Source organism: Magallana gigas, chromosome 10 (assembly GCF_963853765.1).
Source record: "Magallana gigas chromosome 10, xbMagGiga1.1, whole genome shotgun sequence".
NCBI classification, from domain to species: domain Eukaryota; kingdom Metazoa; phylum Mollusca; class Bivalvia; order Ostreida; family Ostreidae; genus Magallana; species Magallana gigas.
In genome coordinates this window covers 13,149,399-13,175,950 of record NC_088862.1, presented here as the reverse complement: position 1 = coordinate 13,175,950, position 26,552 = coordinate 13,149,399, and the positions used below count along the sequence as shown (strand labels likewise).

Below are 26,552 nucleotides of genomic sequence, written 5' to 3'. Positions count from 1 at the left end.
ACGCAAAGCTTTGTGACGTAAAACACACAGTAAAAATCCGGAAATCGGGCACCTGCTCCAAGGTGTGAGAAAATTGTATTATCGGACGACAGACAGATAAGACTCTCCAACATAATCAACGCGACGCAAATCATTTGCCACGAATTTAGAGAGGCAGAGAAAAAATAAAACAATGCCCAGGATTATCGAATGTGTCCCGAACTTTTCGGAAGGTCGGAATAAGGAGGTAAGTTTCTATAGCGGACAGTGCGTGATTGTGCATGTAGATTGCAGGATCGTCTGCATAAGTACGTGCGTTCTCAATGAATCGGTCTACATACTGAGAGAATCATTCTAATTTTTCTTGGTTTTATCAATTTTGATATCTCGATCCTTGTCCATTATTACGGATCTTTATCTAATCAAAAGGTCCTGTTTCCATCTATGGAGACAGTTGTCAGATTTGACATATCTATTTACAAGATTAACTTAAAAATTATTGAATAATTACGTGCAAGCCAAGTAAAAGTTAATTTATGCGCGAGTCTACAAAGATATCGCAACACAAAATTCAAAAACACAATTATAAGTATATATTTAGTAATGCGCATGCAGCTAATTAAAGCCTCATGCAGATAATGGGATAAATTATGCATGTGCAAAATACATTATGATCTTGAGCATTCTTGGTGACTCAGCAGGATAGGTATTATGTTCATATTTACCTAATGCAAACACAATGATATCTAGCTAGTATCTCAGTCGACTTGAAGAAGGAAAAATACAAAGAAAAACATTTTCAATTTTTTTTTTTAGAATTAAATATTAGAATGTTCTCTCGACATGTATTTCTTATAAGTTATGGGTTCAAAGAAAATTATTATTAAGTTTCTCATACAAAATTAAAACATGATGCGACAGGCAGCTAATATTTTATTTTTGATTCAAAAAGGGATCAAATAAACTAGATTTTCAAACTGAAAAATTTAGGTGTTCAATCAATCAACAAATCAATCAACAAATCAATCAATCAATCAATCAATCAATCAATCAATCAATCAATCAATCAATCAATCAATGTCCATGACATTTTTATTATACAATATAAGAATGATCTGTACATGCAGATATTGCACATGCACTTAAAAAGAACTGTCAAATTTTTTTTGTAGTCAAGCAAAAACTAAATATTAGTCATTATATAGCCATTCTTGCATTCATACCATAATAGATGAACTATTAAAACATTCATAGCGTGCAATATTCCCCTCATTATACCTAGCTCTCATTAGAATTTTCTGGCAACATTATATATGGGACATTCAAGGATTGTAGGTAAATGAGCACAGAGAGATAGGGTAAAAGGGGGGGGGTGGTATTTCACAGAGGGGTGGGGTAAGTGGGTGGAGGATGAGAATACATTGGTGTATGAGATCATGGTCATGGCCTGTAAGGAGATGTCTATTATATGCAGACAAACTAAATTGCAACCTAGCAAAGATGCGTGTTATCGTTATTATTGTTGACCCACTTTAATATATATTATAGCATCTATTTTTTATAACTATGAATAATTATTGCTTCTTACTTTTTTAAAAGTTGAATAATGTAATTACCGGTAATCATTCACTAAAAACTTAAGCTTTAATCTCAACAACATTTTTAGGCTTACTTTTATACAATTTCAAACACTCAAGTGCTTAAAATTATCTGTTTTTCTCATGGCATCCTAATTAAAATGCCACACTTCCCATGCTCATATATACAATGCTAATTTATCTTACAGGTAATTGAGGCCATTGCTAATGCAATAGCTTCAACAGAGGGATGTAATTTACTGGATGTTGACCCTGGGGCCTCCACACATCGCACTGTTTATACATTTGTGGGTACACCAGAGGCCATTGTAGAAGGGGCTCTCAATGGGGCACGGGTTGCCTATCAAGCCATCGATATGAGGAGGCACAAAGGTAGAGAGAGAGAGAGAGAGAGAGAGAGAGAGAGAGAGAGAGAGAGAGAGAGAGAGAGAGAGAGAGAGAGAGAGAGAGAGAGAGATTCTGGGAGCAAAAGAGAGAGAGAAATAACAAGTAATAGAAAAAACCATGATATCTAAAGAGAAAGAAGTTTAAGGAGAGAAACAGAGAGAGAGAGAGAGAGAGAGAGAGAGAGAGAGAGAGAGAGAGAGAGAGATTCTGGGAGCAAAAGAGAGAGAGGGTCTACTCAGAATAGTGACTTTGAAAGAGAAAAACATGCCCATAAGCATAAGTTTGGAAAAACCATGATATCTAAAGAGAAAGAAGTTTAAGGAGAGAGAGAGAGAGAGAGAGAGAGAGAGAGAGAGAGAGAGAGAGAGAGAGAGAGAGATAACAAGTAATAGAAAAAACCATGATATCTAAAGAGAAAGAAGTTTAAGGAGAGAAACAGAAAGAGAGAGAGAGAGAGAGAAATAACAAGTAATAGATAGGAGCTTGGAGAGAGAGAGAGAGAGAGAGAGAGAGAGAGAGAGAGAGAGAGAGAGAGAGAGAGAGAACCTTATAGTGAGAGAGAAGCGTAGATCTATAATTGCATCATCAACCACTTTAAAAATATACATATTAGGAATAAAAATTCCCGTTTTCAAGAAATAATGAATTGGTATGAAATACATATCTTCATTATGATACATGTACCCATTGATTCTCTATTTTGAAATCATTTGTATTTAGAGATATAAAATAAAAAAATTATTTAATGTATCTAGAATACTCTCAGACAGATACAAATGCAATGCCATGCAGTTTTAACCTTGAAGCTCAACTAAAGGGGTAAATAATGCATGAACATTGAACTTTCAAAGTGTGTATCCAATTTTTTGGTAGGTGAGCATCCAAGAATGGGAGCCCTGGATGTGTGTCCGTTTATCCCAGTCCAGAACGTCAGTATGGAGGAGTGTGTGGAATGTGCCAAGGAGTTCGGAGAGAAACTCGCCATGGAGCTCGGAGTTCCAGGTATCTGTTTGAATAGATGTGATGCTCTTTAACAAATCATCAAAAGGTGATTGTATTGATGGAAATATGGATCAATTAATAATACATAAAGTATAGTGTGGATTAAAATAAAAGTTATTGATTAGAAAGTTACTAAGTACTGATCTGATATTCACAAATAGGTTGCATTAATTAATGGAAATCTGGATTAACCAATACCGTAATACATAAAGTATATTTAACAGTATATAGTATATTAGATAAAAAAAAGTGATATTTCGTAGATAGTAATTAGTCTGATCAGATATTTAAAAAAAAACCCAGGTTAAATGATACTGAATTATTCTAGTAAATATATGCGTTTAATATATTAAGATCTAGTATACTGTAGGAACTTGATAATTTAATCTTAAGTGAATGGACACTAAATATTACTTCTATTAAAATGCTAGGAGAGAATAGTCTGAATATTAAAGTGATTCCCAAAGTGTTTGGAATTATTAGAAGTACTGTAGTGGTAACTCAATGTTTCTGGATTTGATGTGGGTCTCCTTCAGTCACACACAAATTTACATCCTCAACAAATTATGAAACTTTTTTAATGATACAAATAAATCCACAAAAAAATGACGTCTCCCTAGAAGCTGTTAGAAAATGACGAACTGCAAAAATTAGCTCCCACAATTTTAAGATTCCATAGTACTGTAACAGTTGCTACTGTAAAAAATTCACTAAACTGCTTTGAATAAATCTTTTTTCTTGATTCTTGAGTAAGTCACTCAGACTTGAAGTCTGATTCTCAAGTACATATAATAATCATTTCAGTGTATTTGTATGCTGAGGCAACAGATAACCCAGACAGGAAGTCACTTCCGTACATAAGACAAGGCGAATATGAATTACTGCCGGAAAAGGTAAAAACAATTATACTATCATGGCATCAGCATCTGTTTAGTGCGGTTAGCTAAATATTCAGAAAGCTATAAATGGTATGCAAGACGTTAATAACAGAACAATTAATCATTATTACAACACTCCCAAATCAAATTTGAAAATGTATATACTGTATACAGGGAAATATTTGCCCCCATTTTATTTTCACCCTTTTTGCCCTCGTCAGCGGGCGTGAGTTCCAATGTTCCTAGTTGTCTCTTTTTAAATACACAAGCATGTCTGGGCGAAATTATGACAGGGCGAAACCAGTTGCAAGTGTTGAAGGTGAAGGGCGAAAATGAAATGGGGCAAAAATAACCCCTTAAACAGTATACTCACTGTTCCCGACAAAAGCAGGAATGATTAAAATTGAAATGTACAGGTAGTGTGGTTTCACCAATATTTGTTAAATACCAATTTTCATGGATTTCGTTGTTAAGTTGATCAATGAAATTTAATGTTCATTGAAGTGCAATCGCTACTAACATTCTGTATTGATATGGTCATTGGCCACCAATTTACATATCCTTGAAACTGTGATTTTCACTTTATCCACGAAAATTGATACCTTTGAATATTAATGAAACTACAGTAAACTTCATGGGTATTAGATATGGGGATAGTGGGGGAGGGACTTGTGAATTCTCCCCCTCCCTATAGTAATACAGGAAGCAATTTTCTTTTGTTTCTCCATAGTTGAATACCCTTTGGCTCTTTTATATAATTTATTCAAATTCATTTTATTTTTTCTAGTATAACAGATAATGTTTAAGGTACCAAAGGGGAAGTAGAGGGATATATAGAGGATATCTATATTGTGTGATTTTATATTTGCTTTATCCAATGAGTTGAAATGGTGTATATATTCGCAAGGCTTGCCGAGCGAATATAACCATTTCAACACGTTGGATAAAGCAAATATAAAATCACACAATCATAGATGTTCTATTTATCTCATACAATTTGATTTATATTATGAAGCTTTTGAGACAGTCCCTTATGTGACCCGAATTGTTTTTTTTTTTCAAAGATTAAAAACGATGATGCAACGTTGTGTTATGCGGCTATTGTGACCTTGCGCAATACAATTTAGTACGTAATTCCCGAGATAAATCTAACCGTTTAAATGTAAAGTTTCACTGAAATAAACCTTAAAATAATTTTTTAGCTCTAAATAATTTTTCTTAGAGCTTATTCACTTGATTAAATGGAAATTCCGAAGAGAAGACTTGAATAATCAAGTTTGTTGACATAACGTTACACGAAGTTGCGAATGCTCGTTAGTTTGAATTGACTCGAACAAGGAACAGTTGTTGATGTTCTATAAAACAGACACTAGCCTTATGATTCGAAATTAAAGTGAATAAAGATGCTTACTGGTGGTGGAATAAACTTCTTATGAAACATTATTTCGGTAAGTTCTTGTATATAAACACAACCAGAGCGCTCTGTTTTTGTCGTATATCAGGATGAACTCCTAGATAGTTAACGTAGTTTGCAGTTTTATAAAAATCACAAAGCAAATTGAAAGTTGGAAGGGGGCTAAACTCATCAAAAATCTGTAGTTACGGTTGTGTATAACTTTCAAAATTGTGGTTACGGTTAATATGTATAAGCCCCCCCCCCCCCCCCCCCCCCCCCGCCTTAATTCACAATACACACCCCCCCCCCTCCCATTTCCGACGCCTGTGTTTTCCTTCATATTTGTAATTTAAATCTTTGACAAAATCCCTTTTATATCAATTTTTAGACGGAGGCTCTATGAGCCTCCTCTATTGCTACCGGTCAGCTCACATGTGACGTCGATAGTGGATTTGACGGACACCACCTAGTGGCAAAAATTGCAATATTCGTTTGGGATTCATATTTCAATATCATTAATGAAATAAATATCTTATTTACAATCACAATAAATAGAACTATACATATTGCGATCAATAAACATAATTTCTCTCGAAAATTTTAGTCCATACGTCAAATTCCAAGTAAATATGAATATGCATGAGTTAAAAAATAGCAATGGTGTGTAATCCTCTAGTGGCTATTTATACTTTTTATACAGCTTCCTGTCCGTGACGTCAAATAATGAGGATTCCTCAAGAACCATCTTGTGTTGACCGAAACATTGAATAATTATGAGATTCAATGGATAAACACGGCGTGGTTCTTAGTCTGTATCGTATATTACTTGCGCATTATCAATTAATCTCCAGCGGAGATATAACTACACTCCCGCCCCCGGCATCGATCCAATAGAATTATTATTCAGCAAGTTGAACCACTGCTATGTGGACTTTAGTAATCCCCCAATTAAACACAGACAACCGTGATCGTAGCATAGCACATTTTAGTTTAGTTTTACTTTGCATGCATACTAAACCTACTATAAAGGTAGTGAAACAAATAAATTAAACATCCAGATTACACCCTTTAACGCAAAAAAAAAACAACCCACACATTCAGTGTGTGCATAGGTAGAGTACCCAGGCCACGTGCTTCATTAATCCTACATTGTCTGGTCAGCGCTGTCGATTTCAAAGTTAGTTGGGAAGTCAGTGTGTTTTTGCAAGCTGATAAGAGAATTTCGCGTGAAAAAGTGTAAAAACATTTGAAAGAATGTACATATTTTCTTTTAAAAGTGAAGTACGGGGTATTACAAGGTCTATCGCTGTATACAATTTTAAATTTAGCTTTAAAGCGATATTACAGCGAATTTCTTCATCTTGGATATTTCCCTTTTTAAACATAGTTAGATAAAAGAATAGAAGTCGTGCATATATACTGAAAGATTGAATCTTTTTACAGCAAAAAAAGCTCGCAATTGAGTGTTAAATATTTTTCCGAAATTCTAAATTGATATCTCTAAAATTTTGTTTTCACCACAAGTAAAATATGTATAAATTCGTAATATATTTTTGTCCCTTGCAGAAAGTCACGATGAAATGTTTACAGTTGATGCGCTAAGCTGTTGATCAAAAGGCGGAGCTAGCAATATCTACTTTTTGGACCGCCTGAAATGATTAAATCAACAGTAATTTTGAGCAAAGAAGATGGGTGGATAAGGCGCGTAAAATGCCCATACACGGTCGGACAGGCTACTGAAAAATTAAAGTATCGAAAATCTTATGTTTTTTTTTTTTTTTTAAAAATCATTTAAAACAATATATATTTAACGAATCATTGATTTTTAACCTCTAAGTATGTTCAATACTTGGAATATGTTGTCGCAAACAGACGTACACGTATCAAAACCTGCAAATACTGTCATTTTTTTAGAACTTCAAGGCATTTTCTTTTATGGAGTGGGTCTGTGCTCCATATTTTTCTCATAGTCTAATTAAGGTCTATTGGAAAACAAACCGATTTCAATCAACAAAAACGTGGAGAGATGACCCACTATACATTAAAAATATCATTTTGTTTCCCAACAATTGAACTTTTTGAAAAAATAATACAAGTCCGGTAGTTCGTGGCCAAAGTCACACAGGATATTTAAAAATCCCACTTTGTTGTGTCTGAAATGGCTCAGTGGTTAGAGTACCTGACATAAGCTAACTTTATATATCTAGGGTTTTTACGTTACGGGTTCAATACCACCAAAATTTCCGACAATTTTTTTGGGGGGTTAAATATATTAAAAATTGACTATAGTTAGAAATTTTGCTTTTGCAAACTTGTATTATAATATATTTCAATAGATTTAGTTGGGGAAAAAAAGATTCAAAATAGTATTTCACTACTAAACCGAATTGGTATTTGCGCAATCTTATTCCCCCATCTTCTTGAGCAAAATGAGCTGTAGCGTCTCTTATATATAAATATTTCATCTCCAAAACTTTTTGAAACGCTTAGAAATATATTTGATCTACAACTATGCGAGATTGAGATCATGCATGTATTACCTACATGTAACATTAGGGGTTTTTAAGCATGAACGACTTTTTCATATGAAAAAAAATTCACTGTTCAAAAGTTGTTATTGATTATATATCATAAACTTTAGTATATATTGTGAATCATTAGGTATAGTACTAACTAACAAAATATGTTTTTGTTTGTAATTTGTTTTTGCACATTCCATAAAAGAGCATGAATATGTTAGCAAAGTAATTTCTGTCCCGTAGTATTTAGTATTACAAACTCTTAATTGATACTCTAAACCTTCAATACCTTAAAATTTGAAGAAGAAAAAACCATTATTATTTTTGGGAGTTGATTTTTATCAACTCTACTATGCGGTTATTCTGGCAAACCGGAAGTGAAACTGTGTTTGGACCTAACCACATATCATCACCGCTGACAAGACATAATCGATAAATTCGATGTAATGCATTCTGAAGCATTAAATATTATTATAGTTAAATATTGCTTGGATCCATATAATTTTCCAGAAATATTTACATTACTGATACATAGTTTGATGGAATTTATTCTATCTTAAAATATTACGCAACATGATTCATATGATGTTTTCCTAAAATTCTTAAAATTGTCGGAAAACACGAAAATTCATATTATGAAAATATGCATTATTCAGTTACGGATTAGAAACTGCTTGGCATGCGAAAATACATATCGTTGATTTTAAGATAAATATCAATCGATGAAATCAACCCCCATCGGTACTTCAATACTTGGAATTATTAGATTAATCTCCTCCGCAATGATGCCTCCGTCTCTCAGTACTTTCAGTACTTTGATTGTTGTAAATATAGTTATGTTGAAAGTACTAGATCTTTGTAAAAACATATAGGTCACTGAAGCGTTGAAGCGAGGGGCTGTGTCAAAAATAGTTCGGACCGGAAGTATTTGATATAGCATCACCCGTTTGATATAGCAAAGGTTTATCACACGGGTAATATACACCACACGTATGAGATAATATTCTATAAGCATGATAAGTTAAACTTTTGTATAATTATTATTTGATAAAAATTAGTCTGTTTTAAACATCACAGCTCTATTTAAATTTGTTCACCCTATTTAGCTGTCACAACCAGAATGGAAACCAGACTTTGGACTACCAGAGTTTGTACCAAACTGGGGAGCTACAGTGACAGGGGCTAGGAACTTCCTGATTGCCTACAACATCAACGTTCTGTCAACAAAGGAGCAGGCCCATCGTATCGCCCTCAACATCCGGGAGCAGGGCAGGGGCAAAGAGCAGGTGAGGGCCGCAATGTCAATAATTTAAGCCTTATTGACTGGGAGGGCAATATTGTTACTTGCATAGATATACCGTTAGATATGTTGTAAACTTCTTTTAACTGCTGCATGGTTAAATACAACCATTGTTTTGAGCAACCCGGTCCAGTTAAATGCATTAATAATTGTTCCAATAATTTTGCCAGTAGCTAGGTTGAAGTTGCTGGTTTTTATTTATTTGATTATTTTTTTTCTTCAAATTATTATGCATGTGATATATAAAAGTGTATATCTTGCACAGATGATAAAGAGCAGATTTTTAAGGTCATTGTAGTGTAATATTCATACATGTAAAGTGTAGATGGCATAAAGTTAATTGGATGGTACAGTTTTTCCCCAGTGTCTTTAAATTAGTACAACTGTCAGGGATGGGGCCCTGACTAAGCTCTTTATATAACTTTTATACAATGTCATAATGACACACTACTGCACATTGCAATGTACTAATTTTGATAACTATACATACCGTAATGATATCATAATCATGGGACAATTTATTATAATGACAATATTCTTCTTCAACAACTAAATTAATTAACTTGCACTACATATTTCTAAGTACATATTTGTACTGAAACTTATAACTTATCTTTCATGCAGCTAACAAATTAATTGCATGCATGGGGTTGTCATTTGCTTTCATAAGATGAACTACAGGGGGGACAACTTTCAATTTTTTGAAAATATAATGTTGCCAAGAACACTTTGTTGATGTGTATTTATACCTGTACAGTACTATAGTATATCCATAAAAATTATCCTTTTCTGTGTGAAATTTTTCATGACGTCACAATGATAACTGCACACGCGCTTATCGCTTGATGGTTGCAATATTGTAAATGTAAAAACTTTGTTATATTAATGATTCTGAATGATTTGCCATTCTCAGACATAAATATAAGTAATAAACAGCAATGTTAAAAAGTTCACCAGGGTATGAACTTGGTTGGTACGTGATCAAATCTTCAGGCTTCACAGGATTTTGTCAATTGACCAACCAAGTTCATATCCCAGTGAACTTTTTATATTGCTGTTTATTTCTTAAATAATTAATAATAATAATTAAAATAATAATTAAAATAACAAGATTAAAATGTTATTTTTGGATGAAATAATGACTATTGATTAAAGATGTGTAAGCTAGATTTATGTTGAACTTTGAACCCTATTTTGCAGTGTTATGGCACAGGTTTTGATGCAGAAGGGGTAGGTAGCCGTGTGAAATAGATTTGGATGCCTCACTCTTAATTTAACTTCACAAAAAATAAGAAAAAGAGATTTCATTTTTTTAAAAGAAATTTAAATTTTATAATGCTTTGCTTCAAATAAACTTTCATCTAAATCTAATTTAATAAATCTAGTAAGAATAATCATGCAATTCCTTTTTTTTTAAAGAAACTAAAAATTTAAATACATGTAATTGAATTAAATAAATGAATGAAATGTTTGAAAAAAGGAGAAATAATGTTAAAAATTCATTGGATAAAATTTAAATATGAAGCAGTTTAAGGAATATGATATAATCACCATTCTCTAAAACTTGATTCTTTAATTGGTTAATTTGATGCTTGCCTCTAACCTATCTTAGTGAATCGCATTTTGTATAAAGGGTTTTAAATTAAACTATTGATCATGCTTGTAGCATTATGGGACAAAATGGCAATACCAGGTAATATACATATGTACAGTAAAACACGGTTATAGCGAACACGCTTATAATGAATTGACGCTTACAGCGAAGTGAACTTCATTCCCCTAGTCTCTATTTCATGTTGTAAACTTGGCGGATATAACGAATTACGCTTATAACGAAGTTAAATTGGCCGTCCCTGGGACTTCGTTATGAGCGTGTTTTACTGTATATATATATTTATATATAGAAGATGTTAAAAACCTTTTGTATGTTAATTTTAAAACAGACAGCATAGTATTAATTAAAAGAGGATATAGATCACCTTTACATTACTGTATATAATCTCTTTTGCGATGGATATTATTCTGCAATAAGGTAGACCTAGAATTACACAATAATCTCCCTATTTATAAACACTCTGGTCTTTATACTTAGAAAAAAAAAAACCATTGCATTAAAAGTGTTGTTATATATACAGTTATGGGCATGATAATTAGTAATCTTGTGGGTACTAAACATTAATTAATATGTGTGTGTGAAACTAATGTGTGTAAAACTAATTTTGCTGCAAGATGAAAAAAAAAATCATGCTGGATTGACTAAATGATTATTGTAAATATATGTATATATGTTTGCAGCCACCAAGTAGAACTCCCTTTATACTTCTTATGGAAATTGATTGTAATATTCATAGCTCTGTAGGAACTGTATTTTTTCTGCAATGTTGCTACCTCCATTTAATCCACATGAATTTACCAAAGAAATCATTATATTCTTCAAATGTCTCATCCCCACTGTAATATTATAATATTTTGGTCGGATAATATAGCATAAATATGAATTCTTTTTTGGTGAGTACTAAGCTAGATCTTTTGGTTGTAATCTCGAGCTATGTAATAAAATAAATATTTTTGAAAGACTGTGATGAAATAGGACTTAAAGGTTCTTACTTTTAAACAAACCCGGCACACTATATTAGGCTAGCCATAGAACTATATATAGAGTCGGCCATTTGTGGTGTCACATGACTTAGAGTATATACCACTCATAGTTACATGTAGATGTACATGCATGTAGATGATAATAATTCATATCATATAACAAAATATAAGTTTAGGGGTGAAGGGCGGTAGAGTAAATCGGGTCAGTAGGGGGGTGGGGGAGAGGAGTCAACAATGGCCTCTGTCTAGAGATGCATCATTCTCAGTGAATCTACAGCAACAATAAAAATACAGCTTTTACGTTGCCAATTAAGAAAATTCAAACCGCTGTCTTTTTTGTGCATGTATATGCATGGTTGTAAAAAATCAGGTAGTAAAAATTGACGTATTTTATGCAAACGTGGTAATCTAACTATTAGTATGAGTTGACAATGACAATAAGTCACTATTGTATTATATTTCCAGAATAGATTAGTAGCACCAGAAATCACATGTTTTATCATTAATTGAATCACTCACTCTTTCAGCATTAACACAATATTTTGTGTGTCTGTTTGGAATGCTTAATCAATTAACACAATGCTGTTGTTGATTAATAAAAAAATTTGAATTCATACTTTATCCATATATACATGTATATTTGAATTTTTTTTAAACATTAATCTATTTAGTTTGGATTTTTATATTTTCTAATATTTTGTCAATAAAACACATTTTTTAATTCTTTTTTTCATTATTTACTTGTACAAATTCATTTTAAAATTCCTATTTTTGGTAATTAAAGATGATGAAACTGAGAATCAACAAAAGTAAAAATTTCAAAATTAAATTTTGATTTTTAGAGTTGTATCTCACAAAGATTATATATTTGAAAAATTTTACAGTAAAGAATATATTATGATTTTGATTTACAGGGCTTAATGATAAAATTTTCTACATCAACTTTTGATTATTTTTTTTTTATATAAATTTAAGCCAGGGAGACTGAAGCATGTCCAGGCGATAGGTTGGTACCTGGAGGAAGCAAACATGGCTCAGGTCTCCGTCAACATCACTGACCATGATGAAACCCCCATACACAAAGTCTACGAGGAGGTGCTCAAAGATGCAGAGGTAGTCAAAGGGTTTTTTCATCAAGATTTCAATTTAATAAAAAAATGAAACTTAATGTATGTTAGTTTGATCTTGTTTACAATTAAAAAAAAAAACTTAGGAAAATTACTTTTAAACTGCTCAAATCTGTCAACAAATGCCTGTAGTTAAATCAAGCTCAAATTATAGTTTCAACTGTTTTTAGAAACGTTTGAAATACTGGTAAATATTTACATTCTACTGTGTTTTCCCAATAAATTCTGTGATCTTCAAATGCCTCTAAATGCAACAAGTAGTCAAAGGTCAAATTGACGAGTTTTATTATGACGTCACAAACGTTGAACGCTGTAAACTGCAACGTCACAAGCGAAAATCAAAGTTCACGCTTGTGGCTGTTACTGTGGCTCTTCCGTTAATATTAACTTACCCTTAGGATAAGATCGGAATTTTAAGGTATAATTCACATTTGCAGACAAGGCAAGCAGTTAAAAAATGTAAATATAAGCATTGAATCATGATTTTTTGAAGTATACAATCTCATAACTGCCGCGGTGTGTGCATGCAAATTTTCATAACGCGCTAACGCGCGTTATTCAATTTGTATGCACACACCGCGGCAGTTATGAGAGTGTATACTTCAAAAAATCATGATTCAATGCTATATTGATGCCTGGTTGTGAAACTGTGGTTTTAAAAAATTCCTTATTTTAGTTTTAAAAATCAGACACAGCTATTTGTTGCGATTGACCATCTGATGACGTACATCATAATAGTAGTGATACTCAATGTTAGATAACAGTAATGACTATAAAATGTTTTGCTTCAACAAGCGATTACCCATGTTATTTGTGATACTAATGTTCTAGATGTTGAGGTATAACAGTATATAAAGTAGATTCCTGAAATCCTTCATCCATCATCTAGATGGTCAACGAATTATGTGCTCTACATTTTGCAGGACCTGAATCTAGCTGTATGCGGCTCACAAATTGTTGGACTGGTTCCCCTGAAGGCGATTCTACAGGCAGCAGACTACTACATGAAGAAAGAGAACCTGTTTATCCTAGAGGAGGATCAAAAACTCAGACTGGTGGGTGGATCTATATACATGTAAAGCTTTCGTGGAAAATCCTCAGTAGTTTACCTGATACATAAAATCTGTTACCACCATACTTGGTTAACATTGAATTTTAAATTTCTCATATAAAAATTAGTTGCAAGTTACAAATGTATTCCAGTAAGAGAATAAAAATGTTGTTCTCTGAAATGATTTGTAATCAGAGTTACCTCTCCTTTCTTTCTTTAAAAAGAGTTGTTGCCCTTTTACAAAAAATAAAAAAGGGAGACCTAACAGTACTGTTATTCTCCATGCACTACACCCAGGGAGCAATTGTAGTAATCTGATCAAGGGTAATAATTGAAATTGAGATTCTGTATTTGATTTTAATTGTATTGTTTGTAGGTAATCAACAGACTGGGATTAAACTCTCTTGGGCCATTCAGCCCCAAGGAAAGGATTATTGAGTACGTAGCATCATCACCTATAATTTTTATAAATCACGTTTTTAAAAAATTCACTTATTAATGTAATTTATGTGAAATATCAAAATAATGAGAAAAAAATCATGATCATGGCTGAAGTTTAAAAAGATCCAAGAAAAAAGTTTTTTGTTTTGATCATTAAAGGTAAAAAAAAAGTACAATGTCGAATCTCTGATTATAATTTCAGTAAATTTTGGTTTTCAAGGAACAATACTACCAGAAATATGAGAGGTAGTGGTCTATTCTAGGAAGATTTGAATGATCTCAAAATCTTGTTCTGTCAATTAATTTGTGCTTTATTATTATTTTTTTTTTACATATTAACATTCTTGCTCATATTAAAAAAATGAAGTGTGGCCTTTCATAAATAATGTATTTAAAAAAAAAGATTCTTATGATAATCATTTTCCAAATACTTTATAGATCTGAGAATCTCTCTAGTTTCCTCCTTTATAGAATATATTTTAGATAATATTTGAGGTAAAAAAAGATAATAAGTCTAAAAACAAATTACTAAAAAAGCTAAACTATGTAGAGAACTACCAGTAGCAGATAGCTAGAATATCAAATCTCTTTCTGAATCAAACTGTTGTATTAGGTCTAATGAATAACTTTATTAAGTCATCTTCAATGTTTTTCATATACATAAAGTTGCAAATAAAGTAATTTTCTGAACTTTTGCCATCATTGGAACCCATGGGTTTTCTATCAGTTACACTGCTTTCAACCAAAAGCAGTGTAACAGATAGAAACCCTGTGGGTTCTGACGATGAACTTTTGCCTATGTACATGTACTACAGATGAAGTCTTTTGTCAAATATTTTGATTATATACAGCTACAGAATATATACAAATGAGCATCCATCTTATATTGTATTAGATGACTTTACTGCGTGAATTGAAGAAATTTGAATATTTTATGGGGAGACCCCCCTTCTTCACCCCTTCAGCACCCTTAAGATCTGTACTTTGATTTTATACAGTGTATATATGTTAACTTAGATGTTTTGATAATGTTAATAAGTATGTCAACTTTGGGGGTAAAATATCTTACTTTGATTTCTCTTTATAGGTATATGATATCTGATGGCCCTGATGGAGGACCGCTTATGTCAATGGATGTCAGGGACTTTGTGATGACTGTGGGGTCAAGGTCACCATCCCCTGGGGGAGGGTCAGTGTCGGCACTAGCGGCCAGCCTGGTGAGTAGTTCAGTGTTCAACACAGCCCCTCATTATGAGAGGGAAACATGATTTTGAAATGATAAGCATCATTTTTAATTTGTCACTTTTACTAATCATTTTATTGATTAAGTGAGATGTCAATTGACACAATTATAAAACATCAAGCAACATCAACATAACATTTGTAATTATTGCCAAGGAAGTGCATGTATTATATATATAAAAAAAAATTCTGGTCTTTTTGAAAAAGACAAGGTATAGGCATGAATTATAATACTCTCTTCTTCTGAACTTTCAATTAAAAAAAAGAATATTATTTAAGGAAGTTAAGTAGAAACTTTTTTAACATATTAGACCAAGGGTAGAAACTAGTAAGAAAAAAAATCGTATTTTTGTGATACAAAGGGAATTGTATAAAGAATCTTACTGGAAACTTTGTTAACCTATTAAACCAATGATATAATTTGCAAGTTAGGTAAAAAAAATTTTTGGTAATGTAAGAAAAATAAAAAAATTTTATGGTACAGAGTTATCTTTCATTTGAGATGGATGAAAATGCCTTGAGAATTAAACATTACATTATCAACAGGGAGCTTCTTTGGGAAGCATGGTGGGATTTTTGACCTATGGAAACAAGAAGTTTTATGAGCTGGACAGCAAGATGAGAGAGTTGATTCCACCGCTGTATAAAGCCATGAAAGATCTGATGCAGTTTGTTGACGCAGATGCTGCCGCATACAGCGAATATATGGTAAGTGGAGGGAGGTCCTTTTGTTATAACTCAAAACAGCAATTTTATATTTTTCCTTATCTAGACTTTAAAATTATTTTTTGTATAATTTTGTTTTTAATAAGATTTTCATCATCATCTTAAGATACATGAGAATAAAACAATTGAAATTAATTTGATAAATTATGATCATATATAAGAATGTTAATGATCAGAATTTTTTTTTTAGTTAGATTATAAGATGTACATGTTATAACTTACCAAAAATATTCAATGAACTTGTATTAATCGTAATAGTTAGCAATGAAGTTGCCTAAGGATACAGAGGAAGAACAAATGATGTAAGTGTGAGTGGAGCAGTAGAAACAAATCTTATTATGACATTGAGCTAGAATAATTCAGTTTGATCAAGTTCCTTCTAATACACGATAGTAATCAAAGTCCATTATAAATTCCTATAGATTAAACAGATATCTTTTTCGTAGTTCCTTTTAAGAATTGAGATTTGTTAATAATTATAGGAACTTTCAAAAAGCTCATCAGTTACCATTTCGACTAATTTTTTTTTTTTCCACAATTTTTTCAAGAAAATTCTTTCAGAAAATATTGAATAAAAAAAAGGAAATTGTGTAATATTAGGATAAATATAATAATTTTCATATTATCAAAAAGAAATTATTTAAACATGTTCTTTACTGTTCTTTTGTTTCAATTCCAGTCGAGAATTAGCCATGCAAGAAGGAATCCAGACAGCCATACAAGTTCCGGTGACAGTATCAAGAATTGCCAATCAACTATGGCCAACTCTTAAAGAGTTATCTACTGTCTGTAACATTAACTGTAAATCTGACCTCCAGGTAATTCCCATTTGCATTTGAATTCATTGACACTTGTTTTATTATTTCCTTTAAAAAAGTTTACTTGTTTCAAGGTATCTATTTGTGTTCTCCTTTGAACAGTAACATTGAGTTGTCTCCCTTATATAAATTTTTCAATGGCTTATAACTTTCAAACAAAAGTTAGTAAATGAATTGAATTAATCTAAAACATGTAGGCAGCAATTTTTTATATGGTTTCTGACCAAAAACTGTCAACATGTTTAAATTATAACATGGTACATGTAGGCAGACATTTCATCTTTATTGCTTGAGTTATATTTCTTTGGCAATAAAGTTTCTTTTGAGAAGGGAAATAACTCAATTATTTAAGCTTTCAGGAGAATACCTTTCTAAATAAGATAGTAAGATTAATCGAAATAGAAGATTTTACTTGGCTTTGTCTTTGAAACTAAAACTAAACTGTTTTTCCCCCCCTTATTGCTGGAACATCAAAATGCAGATGTACTATGAATTATTATAAGCAATTTTTTTTGTATGGCATTGGATGAATTTCTTGGTTTAATTTCTCAGGTGGGAGTAAGAATGCTGGAGACTGCGGTTTGGGGGACATATTATAATGTGACCACCAACTTGTCTGACCTGAAGGACCAAGAATTCAAAACTCAGGCAAGTACCATGTTTGAAAATGTATATTATATGATTAGCATAAGTGATATATTCACTAGATGGACATGTTTTGTATGTTGATAAATATATTCAAATGGTCAATATTCTACATGATTTATATTATGTAGTGTTCAAAAGTGTCTTAGTATTTTATCTAATTTGGTATTAGCAATCTTTGAAAGAAAAATTAAAAAATGTTTTGGGGTTAACTATATGTCCTGTGGTACTTAAAAACAAATACCACTGAACTGCTTTTGAAAATTTGGTTGTACAAAAAAATGAATTGATTACTTCATCTTATTTAATCAGAAGTCTAAATCTCTTTTTTTACATTGCATTTTAATTTTTAAAAAGTTTTAAGTGTTTTACTTACCAGTACTTTTCTTTTTAGTACTTTAAACTATAATCCTTTATAAAGAAACTTCTACCTTTCAGGTCCAAGAGGAGATTTCTGCTGCTGTGAAATATGCACAGGAAGAGTGTGCCGCAATCCTAAAAGTCCTACAAGACCGCAAGGAGTAGTCCAATGTGTTCAAGAACTTAGAATCTGCAATAAAACCGTCCATTTCCTGTTTGCCTGCTGATGAGAAGCGATGCTTTTTGTGATGTTTTATTAGATGTGAGGTTTATCCTTTTAAGCTTTAATTACAAACTGTAAGGAGTTAAACATTTGCAATGTAGTACGTTAAATCAAACCTGGTTGTTTTAAAACGTAACTTTTTTTCTGCCTGAAGTTTTTAAACTGAGAAAAGTTTCCATTAAGGTACCTCAAGTTTGCTTTAACTGTATAAAAAAGAAATGAAAACCAGACTTCAGAAAGCAGAATTCAGAAACTTATCGTTGACTATTAAGATGCCTATCATAATTATGGTAAGTAACAAAGTTACCAGTAATTAGTAACTATTATTAATTAGTAACAAAGTTACTAGTAACTTTGTTTGGATTAGGAACTTTTTTAATTTTCCTGCATTTACTTTGTTTTTTTTGTTTTCAATGACATATTTAGTTGCAATTTTTTTTAAAGAGATGTTAGATCAGTTTACAGAGTTATAACTTGATTGTTAATGATCCTTAGTATTACTGTTAGAGTATTTTCTTGTTTTTGATTGAACGTACAATCATATGTACTAGAATTGTTTGAATAATGTTGATTTTTAAATCAGAGTTTATAATGTGTGTTATTTACGATCTTTTCACTTTTAGCAAAAATTATTGACTTACACTGAATTTTAGTTACATGTATAGATTTTATGTTTAATTTTCTTCGAAGAATAGCTTAGAAAGATTTGTTAAAAGTTTACTTTTATCCAGGAGATACACAAACAATATTGACTCGCAAGAAAGAAATCCAGTTTCTTATACCGGTACCTTAGAATTTAGATGATTTAGTTTGTTTTTCTTAATAAAGAGATGAAGAAAGTTAATGTCTTTTAAACAATAGTAGAAGTTTGATCCCTTTGGCCTTCTTATTTGTGAGCAAAGAAAAGTTTTTTTTGTAGTCCTTTTGAGATGAAAGGTAGGGAGTATGCATCTTATCGCCACCGTTTCAATATGAATAAAAACTTCATTTTATTGCTTTAATTTTCTACATAGATGATCTTTCATTACCCTTGGGACCAACGAGATATATTTTATTTACAGCAATGTGATAAAAAAACCCCTACATGTATATTAATATTGTATATGTATATTAACATGTATTTAAAGTGATTTTAATTGATGTGTGAACAATTTTTTTACAAATAATCTGCAAAAAAGTTTGACGAGAACATTGTTTTCCATAGTGATTTAATTTCCATAATATATTTATATATTTCACGTTAATTACATTCAATAATTAAAATAAGAAATATGCGTTTACTTTTTTATTTTACATTCCTTAGAAATATAATTTAAAATTCAAATTTTACTCAATAAACATTCCTGTACTTTTTGTTTAAAAATTTAATTATATTTTTAAAAATATAAAAATGAAAATTATTATATATTTTCTATATGGATTCTGATAAGTACAAATGTAAAATTTCTTAATTTGCCAGTGAATATTATTCTGCTGATATGTTACCTTATCAAACCATGTAAATATAAAAAATTATGAATGATATATACAATGCATATATACATTTATAATAATATAAAATGTATTACAACATTGTTTTTAACTGATTCAGTATTATTTTTATTTCGTAAGCACCTGCAATTGTGATTTTACTAATGAAAGGGTATTCTGACTGTCTTTTGTATCCTTTGAGTGATAGTTTGATATTGATATAAAGCAGATAATTAATACAATGTACTTTGGTTTCATCAATATTCGTTGAATACCAATTTTCATGGATTTTGTTATTAAGTTGATCCACGAAATTAAATGTTTATCCACGAAAATTGATACCATTGAATATTAATGAAACCACAGTATCAGATTACTAAATCAAGTACTGAATTTCATTTTTGTTATTGACTGAAATATCTATATCCTCGTCATATTGGATGATTGTGTTTTTACTCTCATTTAAAAAAATGTTTTTGTTGGGGTCTTAGGGTATTGTGGACATTATAATGATGTATTAAAAGACTCTAGTCATAGACATGTATTATTGGTTAAGGATATATTTACAATATCATTGTTGACAGTTAAATCTTACTGTTTAAAGTTCATTATATTGGTTTCTTAAATTTTTTCCCCTCAAATTTGGTTAATACAGTTAAAAAGACAATTTTGCATTCTTATTAAGCCAGTTTACTTAGGTTTACCAATCCTAGTACATTTTCCATATAATTTTTCAATTATGTCCAAAGTCTGCACAATTTGACAGAACCGCTTAAGATTAAGAATTGCTTTTATCAAAATGCATTTGTATAAGAATAACCTTTTTTTCAGCAGCATCTACTAGAAAACCTGTTGCTTCAAGATATTTGCTTTTGATAGAATTTAAAGCAGACAAACCTTACTAACGTTTTCTTAGATACATGTTCTTTTGCTTACTTAAATGTTGAGATTTATTTTTGCTGGTTTTGAATAATTTGCTGTGAAATGGTCTCTACCACTGCTTTTATTTTCATCTGTGTGAAAAGAAAATGCATTGTCAGATTAAAAAAAATCAATAGTAAAATCATTTTTATTTTCATTTTGTTTCCTTTGTATTACATGAACAACATGCACTCATGAAATAATGAAATATATAGACATTATAATTAAAAAAATCTTTTTTTTATCATCCCTGTGCGTATTGACTTATAATGAGCATTGATCAGAGTGTCAACGACAATTGATGAAAAACTCTTCGAAAATATAAAACCTTCGTCAAGAATAAAATGGTGAAAGCAGGACCTTTTGTCGACAAAAATGCATAGAGTTGTTCACCACTTGTAACGTATTCTTCAGTTTTTGTATAACTTCAGTGATCGACAAACACTTCTGAAAATAACAAAAAAGGAAATTAGCATCTCTTTTAGGTTTATCTTAAGTTTTTAGAAATGATTCAATACTATGCATTTTGAAATATTATTACCCAGCAAGCAAACCATATGAAAAGTATATATAAAAGATACTTGAAATGATATATCAGATGATAAATGATTGAGAATAGACAAAAAAGGCTGGATGGTCTTGGCTATTTTAGTATTTTAATCTCCTTGCGAAGAATTCTGTATCAAGATATAGGAAAGCCTACAATTAGCTACTAAATTTTAATGGCTACCTAATGATAGTCCATGGCCCAAAATATCTTTTAAAATTTTAAAGATAGATATGATTAATTTATGGATAATTAAAAAAAGGTAAAACCATTAAAGCTGCAGTTCAGAGTTTGAAAGGATAATTGCAATGTTCTTACCTTTATGTTGAGAAAACAAAAAACTCTGTTAAATATGATTTTTCAACAGCAGTTTTGTGGAAGGCGAGTGGTTGATGGGATTTATTCAATTAAAGAATAAGGGTGATATCATCCAGCGAGAAATTTGAAGACCTTCATGTATTTCATTGCTAATCTGGTTTAATATATGTTTACACATTAATGCTTGCTTTTGCAACCTAAATAACGTTTACCAAAGAAAGGCTACTCAATTGCAAGGGAACTTTAATTATTGTAGATAGAATATTTCTCAAAACGAAATACTCTTAAATATAAACATATAATTTAATTTCTGAAAATCATAGCTATTTGTCTTTAGTAAGCAAAATAAGATATTTTTACTTATTGACCATTAGAAAACAGGCTATAACTTACCTGTAATTAAAATGTATAAAAATTTGTTTTCTACTGCATCTGATTACCTCTTAGCCACCACTTTTATGATATATTTATTATTGTTGGTAAGTTATTTGCTGATGAAACTTTGCAGATTTAAAAAAAAAAAGCTTATATAACTACAATATATTATATATAAGTAGTCATGTCAATAACATCAACCGTTAGTACTTTACAAATATATGTATCTACATTAAAGTTATCATCTGCGCTACCTGTTCCGCTCATATTCATCCCATGTATTGACAAAAAAACGTTTGCGGAAAATTCTTTTACGGAAAAATAATCTAAATTGGCGAAATGATAATTTTCGGAATACGACGGTTATGCTTCAATTATCATTTTATTGGCTTACAATTACGATATAATTATGAGACATTAATTACTTCCTTAAACATAGCAATTGTTTGTTTGAATATGTGAATATGCTTGTGTTCTCCCTTGATAATGTCATACATGCATTAATAATTAAACCGCCAATTTTCATTTTACCTCATCAAACATTAAGATTTTTTCCTTGAACCTGGTTACTGAATATCCTATATGTAAAGTCTTAAAGTTTGCCATAAATGTTGAAACTTTAGTATTATAACAAATATACTTTATTACTTTACCATTAGGTCTTAAAAACAATTTCAGCCCTTACGTTGTTCCAAATCGCTTGTTGGAATTTGTAAAGTTGAGTATGCGCTTCCATTTCCACATATAGTGTTAGATTCTAGATACCCAGATTCGCACATAATTTGGTCATCGCTACTGCCCACGACTGAATAATATGTCATGGATCTTTGCATTATGATGCAACCATCTTTGCTTTTTGATAAAGTAGTTGTAAAAGGAGGATCCTGTAATGCCATAACTATGAAATTCCCAGATTCTTTTTTGCACCATCGGATATTCTGATAAAAAAAGTTGTTGCATGAAAATACAATTGTTTCAACTTCCTGGTTATAACGATAAAATTTATGCATGTAATCATGGAGAAACAGATATTTCATTGTCCTCACAACTTGGTGCAGTTTCAATTTTTATTATCATTATTCACATATATATTTTATCAGTCCAAACTATTCAATATTCACGTTTACCAATTTTAGATTTAATGCAAATCACCGACGGTATTTCTGAAACATCTAGCACCCTTCCGAAAAAAAAATGATGCTTACAAACTACTATTATTTAAATTACCTGGCTTGGTTTACCGTTGATACTTTCAACTTCTCCTGTGCATTGTAACTGCAAGATATGCCTAAATCCTCTAAAGTCTTCCGTTTCAATCTTCGTACGAGATATGATGGAAGGCATATGCATCGTTTTTGGTGATTTCCCTGTTCAAACAAAGTGTATTGTTTTATCGAACTGATCTGAAAAACTTAACATAAAGAAACATATACGAAATTTCCACAAGCATATCTGATTTTTATTTTCATAATATATATATTTTTTTTCGGGGGGGGGGGTCTTTAAAACATCTTCAGTACCGCCTAAATCCGTTCCTATATTTGAAAAAAGATATCTCGTATTAGGGATCTCCTTTTTTCTGAATGAACGCACATGACATATAGAGGATATCTGTTATGTAATCAGTTGCGATGTTTTATTACATATTCGGTTAAATTGGAAATTATATAGAACAGAAAATTGAAACATTGTAGCTTAATTCCCGATTTTCTGATTTTAAAACTTTTTTCTGATAATAAAATATAGATTTTAATGATACGGTGTCAATGCGTGACTGTCAACTACATTTTGTCCCGTTTCTGATTACACCCCTAATCTCACTTTGATCATCTATGCATTATTTAACCAGTTGATAATCGTTACGACACTTTTTGAAAAAAAAATTGTTGGCAGAAAAATACACTTTAAATATCTGTGAATAATAGGTTTCGTTTGAGGACTTTTCTTCTTCTAATAAAAAATTATACTCGCCAAAATTCAAATCAGTTATAGAACAAATGCAAATAGCAAAACCCTTCCGTTTTACTGTTAAATTTCATCTCCAACAATGACACCACAGTTAAAATGCAGAAGGTGTAATGAAATAGCATTTAAATGAAGGTCTAGAAATAGAATTACTGTAATGAATCTGCAAAACTACACGCTACGTAATAAAATTCAAATTTAACTTGCTTGATTTCTTACCTCTTGATCTCTTTTAATGAAATCAAAACACAATGGGGCAAATTATTTCTTTGCAAGGATGTTTTAACTGTGAGGAACAAAATATACGATCAGTATACATGTATCTGGGAGGGAGTTAATGATTTTACTCAGAGCATAGTCGGCTTTGATGAACTACTTGCGCCTTGAAGTTTGATCGCAAATACCCGTCTATAACCCTCGTATCTAAATGATGGTGTGAAATTTGCGAATATTTAGTGTTTCTGAATCCATCCTGATCTATGTTTGACATATAAAAGGGAAACATTACCGCAGTGTTTGAAAAAGAGATAAATCCTGACCATTTAGTCGATATATTTTGCATTGAAATTCATAATTCTTCAAAATAAAGACTCGTTAATTCTCTCTACATAAGAAATCGACTACCATAATAACCATAATTATAGTAAACCAGTATTTTTTTTAGATTTCGATAGTCTTTGAATGACATTTAAATACTTTTACCTTTTTTCAACCGTATACTCTTCTCAGATGTAAAAGATAAACGACTGCCGTCCGAAAACTGACATCTAAATGTGGGATATAATTCGGGATGATCTATACACTGATCTATATACATCTTCATGAAAGCTTCAATATAGCATCCATCAGTGATAGGACATTGGCCGTCAATGGACAATCCATGAATAGAAGTACCCTTGCTCTCCAAATATACACCGGATGTGTTAAGTCTCACAAATGCTTCAAAGTCATTGGTCATTTGATTGCGAGTTTGAATTGTCATGTATTCCCAATTCTTCTGTAAACTGTAACATCGTAGTGTGATGTTGATTTCACCAATCGAGTAGCTGCTTTGATCCAGAAATAAATCAAAATATCCTAGAGAAGTAAATAAATCATTAATATTCTAATGCAGGAAAGGGAAAACTAAAATATCATAAATTCAATATTGTTTTCAATAAAAACCAAATAATTTGTATTAGTGTTAAGATGTCGAAATAAATACAAATAAGTACAGTTAAAATAATCGAATAAAAAGCATACGCCATTTCAAATGGCATTTGAAGACAAGGTTAAATTTCGGTTGATATCGGATTTAGTAATAAAACTATATCCCTTTATATTGAAATCTCTTAACTAGTATCGTACATCGTTACAAGCATTCAAAGAAGTGGTCTTTTACTGTTGATTTTATTATGCATAGCGAACAGCAGGTTTAGAAACGTTTGATAAAGTTACATAAGAAATACCTATAATGTATAAATCAAAAGAAAATATGCTAAATAATTTCAAAGGGGCAATTTGATAGCATTTTGAAATAAAATATCAAATATCGCCAAGTGAATAATAAAATGGTCATTTATCCAAATCATAATATCAATAGGCGATCAGAATTTATCTATGTGACATATCAAAATTTAAAATTTGTCCAAGTAATGCCTACACACTTATGATATTAATTTTTTTAAAAATGTTGATTTAGTTCAAAACATTTAAAAAGGTCTGCGACTTTTTTTCAAACTAGCAGAAAACACAGTTAAAACGAGCATAAAAAAGTTTCGAAGTGTTCTTTTATCACCGTTTCATGAAATCATCATTCTTACATACCTTGTGAATATATATAACGAAACTGAAACATGAAGATTAATACAACGTAATGAAAAATCTGAGCCATTCCAACATTCCACAGCAATTTGAGAGCAGAAAATTAACAGTAGAAGCTGATCTCCATTTTAAGTCCTAAGTACTCTTACTGGTAATATTTTCATCTACCAGCGCATACTGTAAATACGACTATAAATTTTGTTTCATTTCCTCATTGATGTATATGTTCAACCAATTCAATTTGGGTTTTTATGTGCATGGCGTTTTAAAAACCGATTATATTCAATTGAGTTACTGTTTGTGTGCATTATTTTATCTATGTAGATGGAGTAGACTTTGACAAGGGCTTTAACACTGTAAAACATGACAATTTCAAGTTATATGAGATATATCATAGGAAGTATGATTTATTGATTTGATGAAATAAACGTGTCAATTGGCCAAATAATGTCCGAAGTAAAATTCGTCTTTAAAATGACGTCTAAGAATTTCTTAGTCAATTTAGATTCAGTTACAGAGTCTTTGTAAACCCATATGAGAATTATGTTTTTAATTACTAACATGCTGGAATTGTTGGTAAGAATGCCTTCTGTGAAATCTCAAATCTCCACAGGTGCATATTGTACATCATTTTGATCATAGCGAGCTCTTTTGACTTAGAGACTTGGAAAATATAAAGCTGAACAAGGATACACATTAGTCTTTTCGTCAATTTCTCAATTCTTCTTACCTGTTTCTTGGGATTCCTTTGTTCATAATAGTCTTTCATCTCTAATGGATCTGGGATTGTTTATTAAAAGTGATATTATTTTGTTGATTATCCAACATGATCAACCCCCCCCCCCCCCGAGAATATCCAAGAA

General features: G+C 31.2%; 2 protein-coding genes across 4 annotated transcripts; one reads left to right on the top strand and one right to left on the bottom strand.

Moving 5' to 3' along the window:
* Positions 1–28: 28 nt before the first annotated feature.
* LOC105334085 (formimidoyltransferase-cyclodeaminase) lies at positions 29–20,825 on the top strand. Of its 3 annotated transcripts, XM_011437405.4 has the most exons (16): positions 29–226; positions 1,766–1,949; positions 2,838–2,966; positions 3,771–3,859; positions 8,866–9,045; positions 10,260–10,289; positions 10,726–10,752; positions 12,633–12,770; positions 13,708–13,839; positions 14,212–14,273; positions 15,364–15,493; positions 16,065–16,226; positions 16,503–16,546; positions 16,924–17,062; positions 17,615–17,710; positions 18,146–20,825. In XM_011437405.4, exons 1-16 carry the CDS (start codon positions 173–175, stop codon positions 18,230–18,232), a joined length of 1,683 nt encoding a protein of 560 aa, XP_011435707.3. In that variant the 5' UTR covers positions 29–172; the 3' UTR covers positions 18,233–20,825. The 3 variants fall into 3 exon arrangements, with proteins under 3 accessions (XP_011435707.3, XP_011435708.3, XP_011435709.3); XM_011437406.4 differs by lacking the exon at positions 10,726–10,752; XM_011437407.4 differs by lacking the exons at positions 10,260–10,289; positions 10,726–10,752.
* Positions 20,826–20,852: 27 nt separating this feature from the next.
* LOC136269710 (uncharacterized) lies at positions 20,853–25,846 on the bottom strand. Its single transcript, XM_066073054.1, has 5 exons — positions 25,693–25,846; positions 24,589–24,963; positions 23,149–23,288; positions 22,607–22,859; positions 20,853–21,128 (listed from the first exon to the last, which is right to left on the bottom strand). The coding sequence occupies exons 1-5, from the start codon at positions 25,757–25,759 to the stop codon at positions 21,109–21,111; spliced, it is 855 nt and encodes a 284-aa protein (XP_065929126.1). The 5' UTR covers positions 25,760–25,846; the 3' UTR covers positions 20,853–21,108.
* Positions 25,847–26,552: the final 706 nt, after the last annotated feature.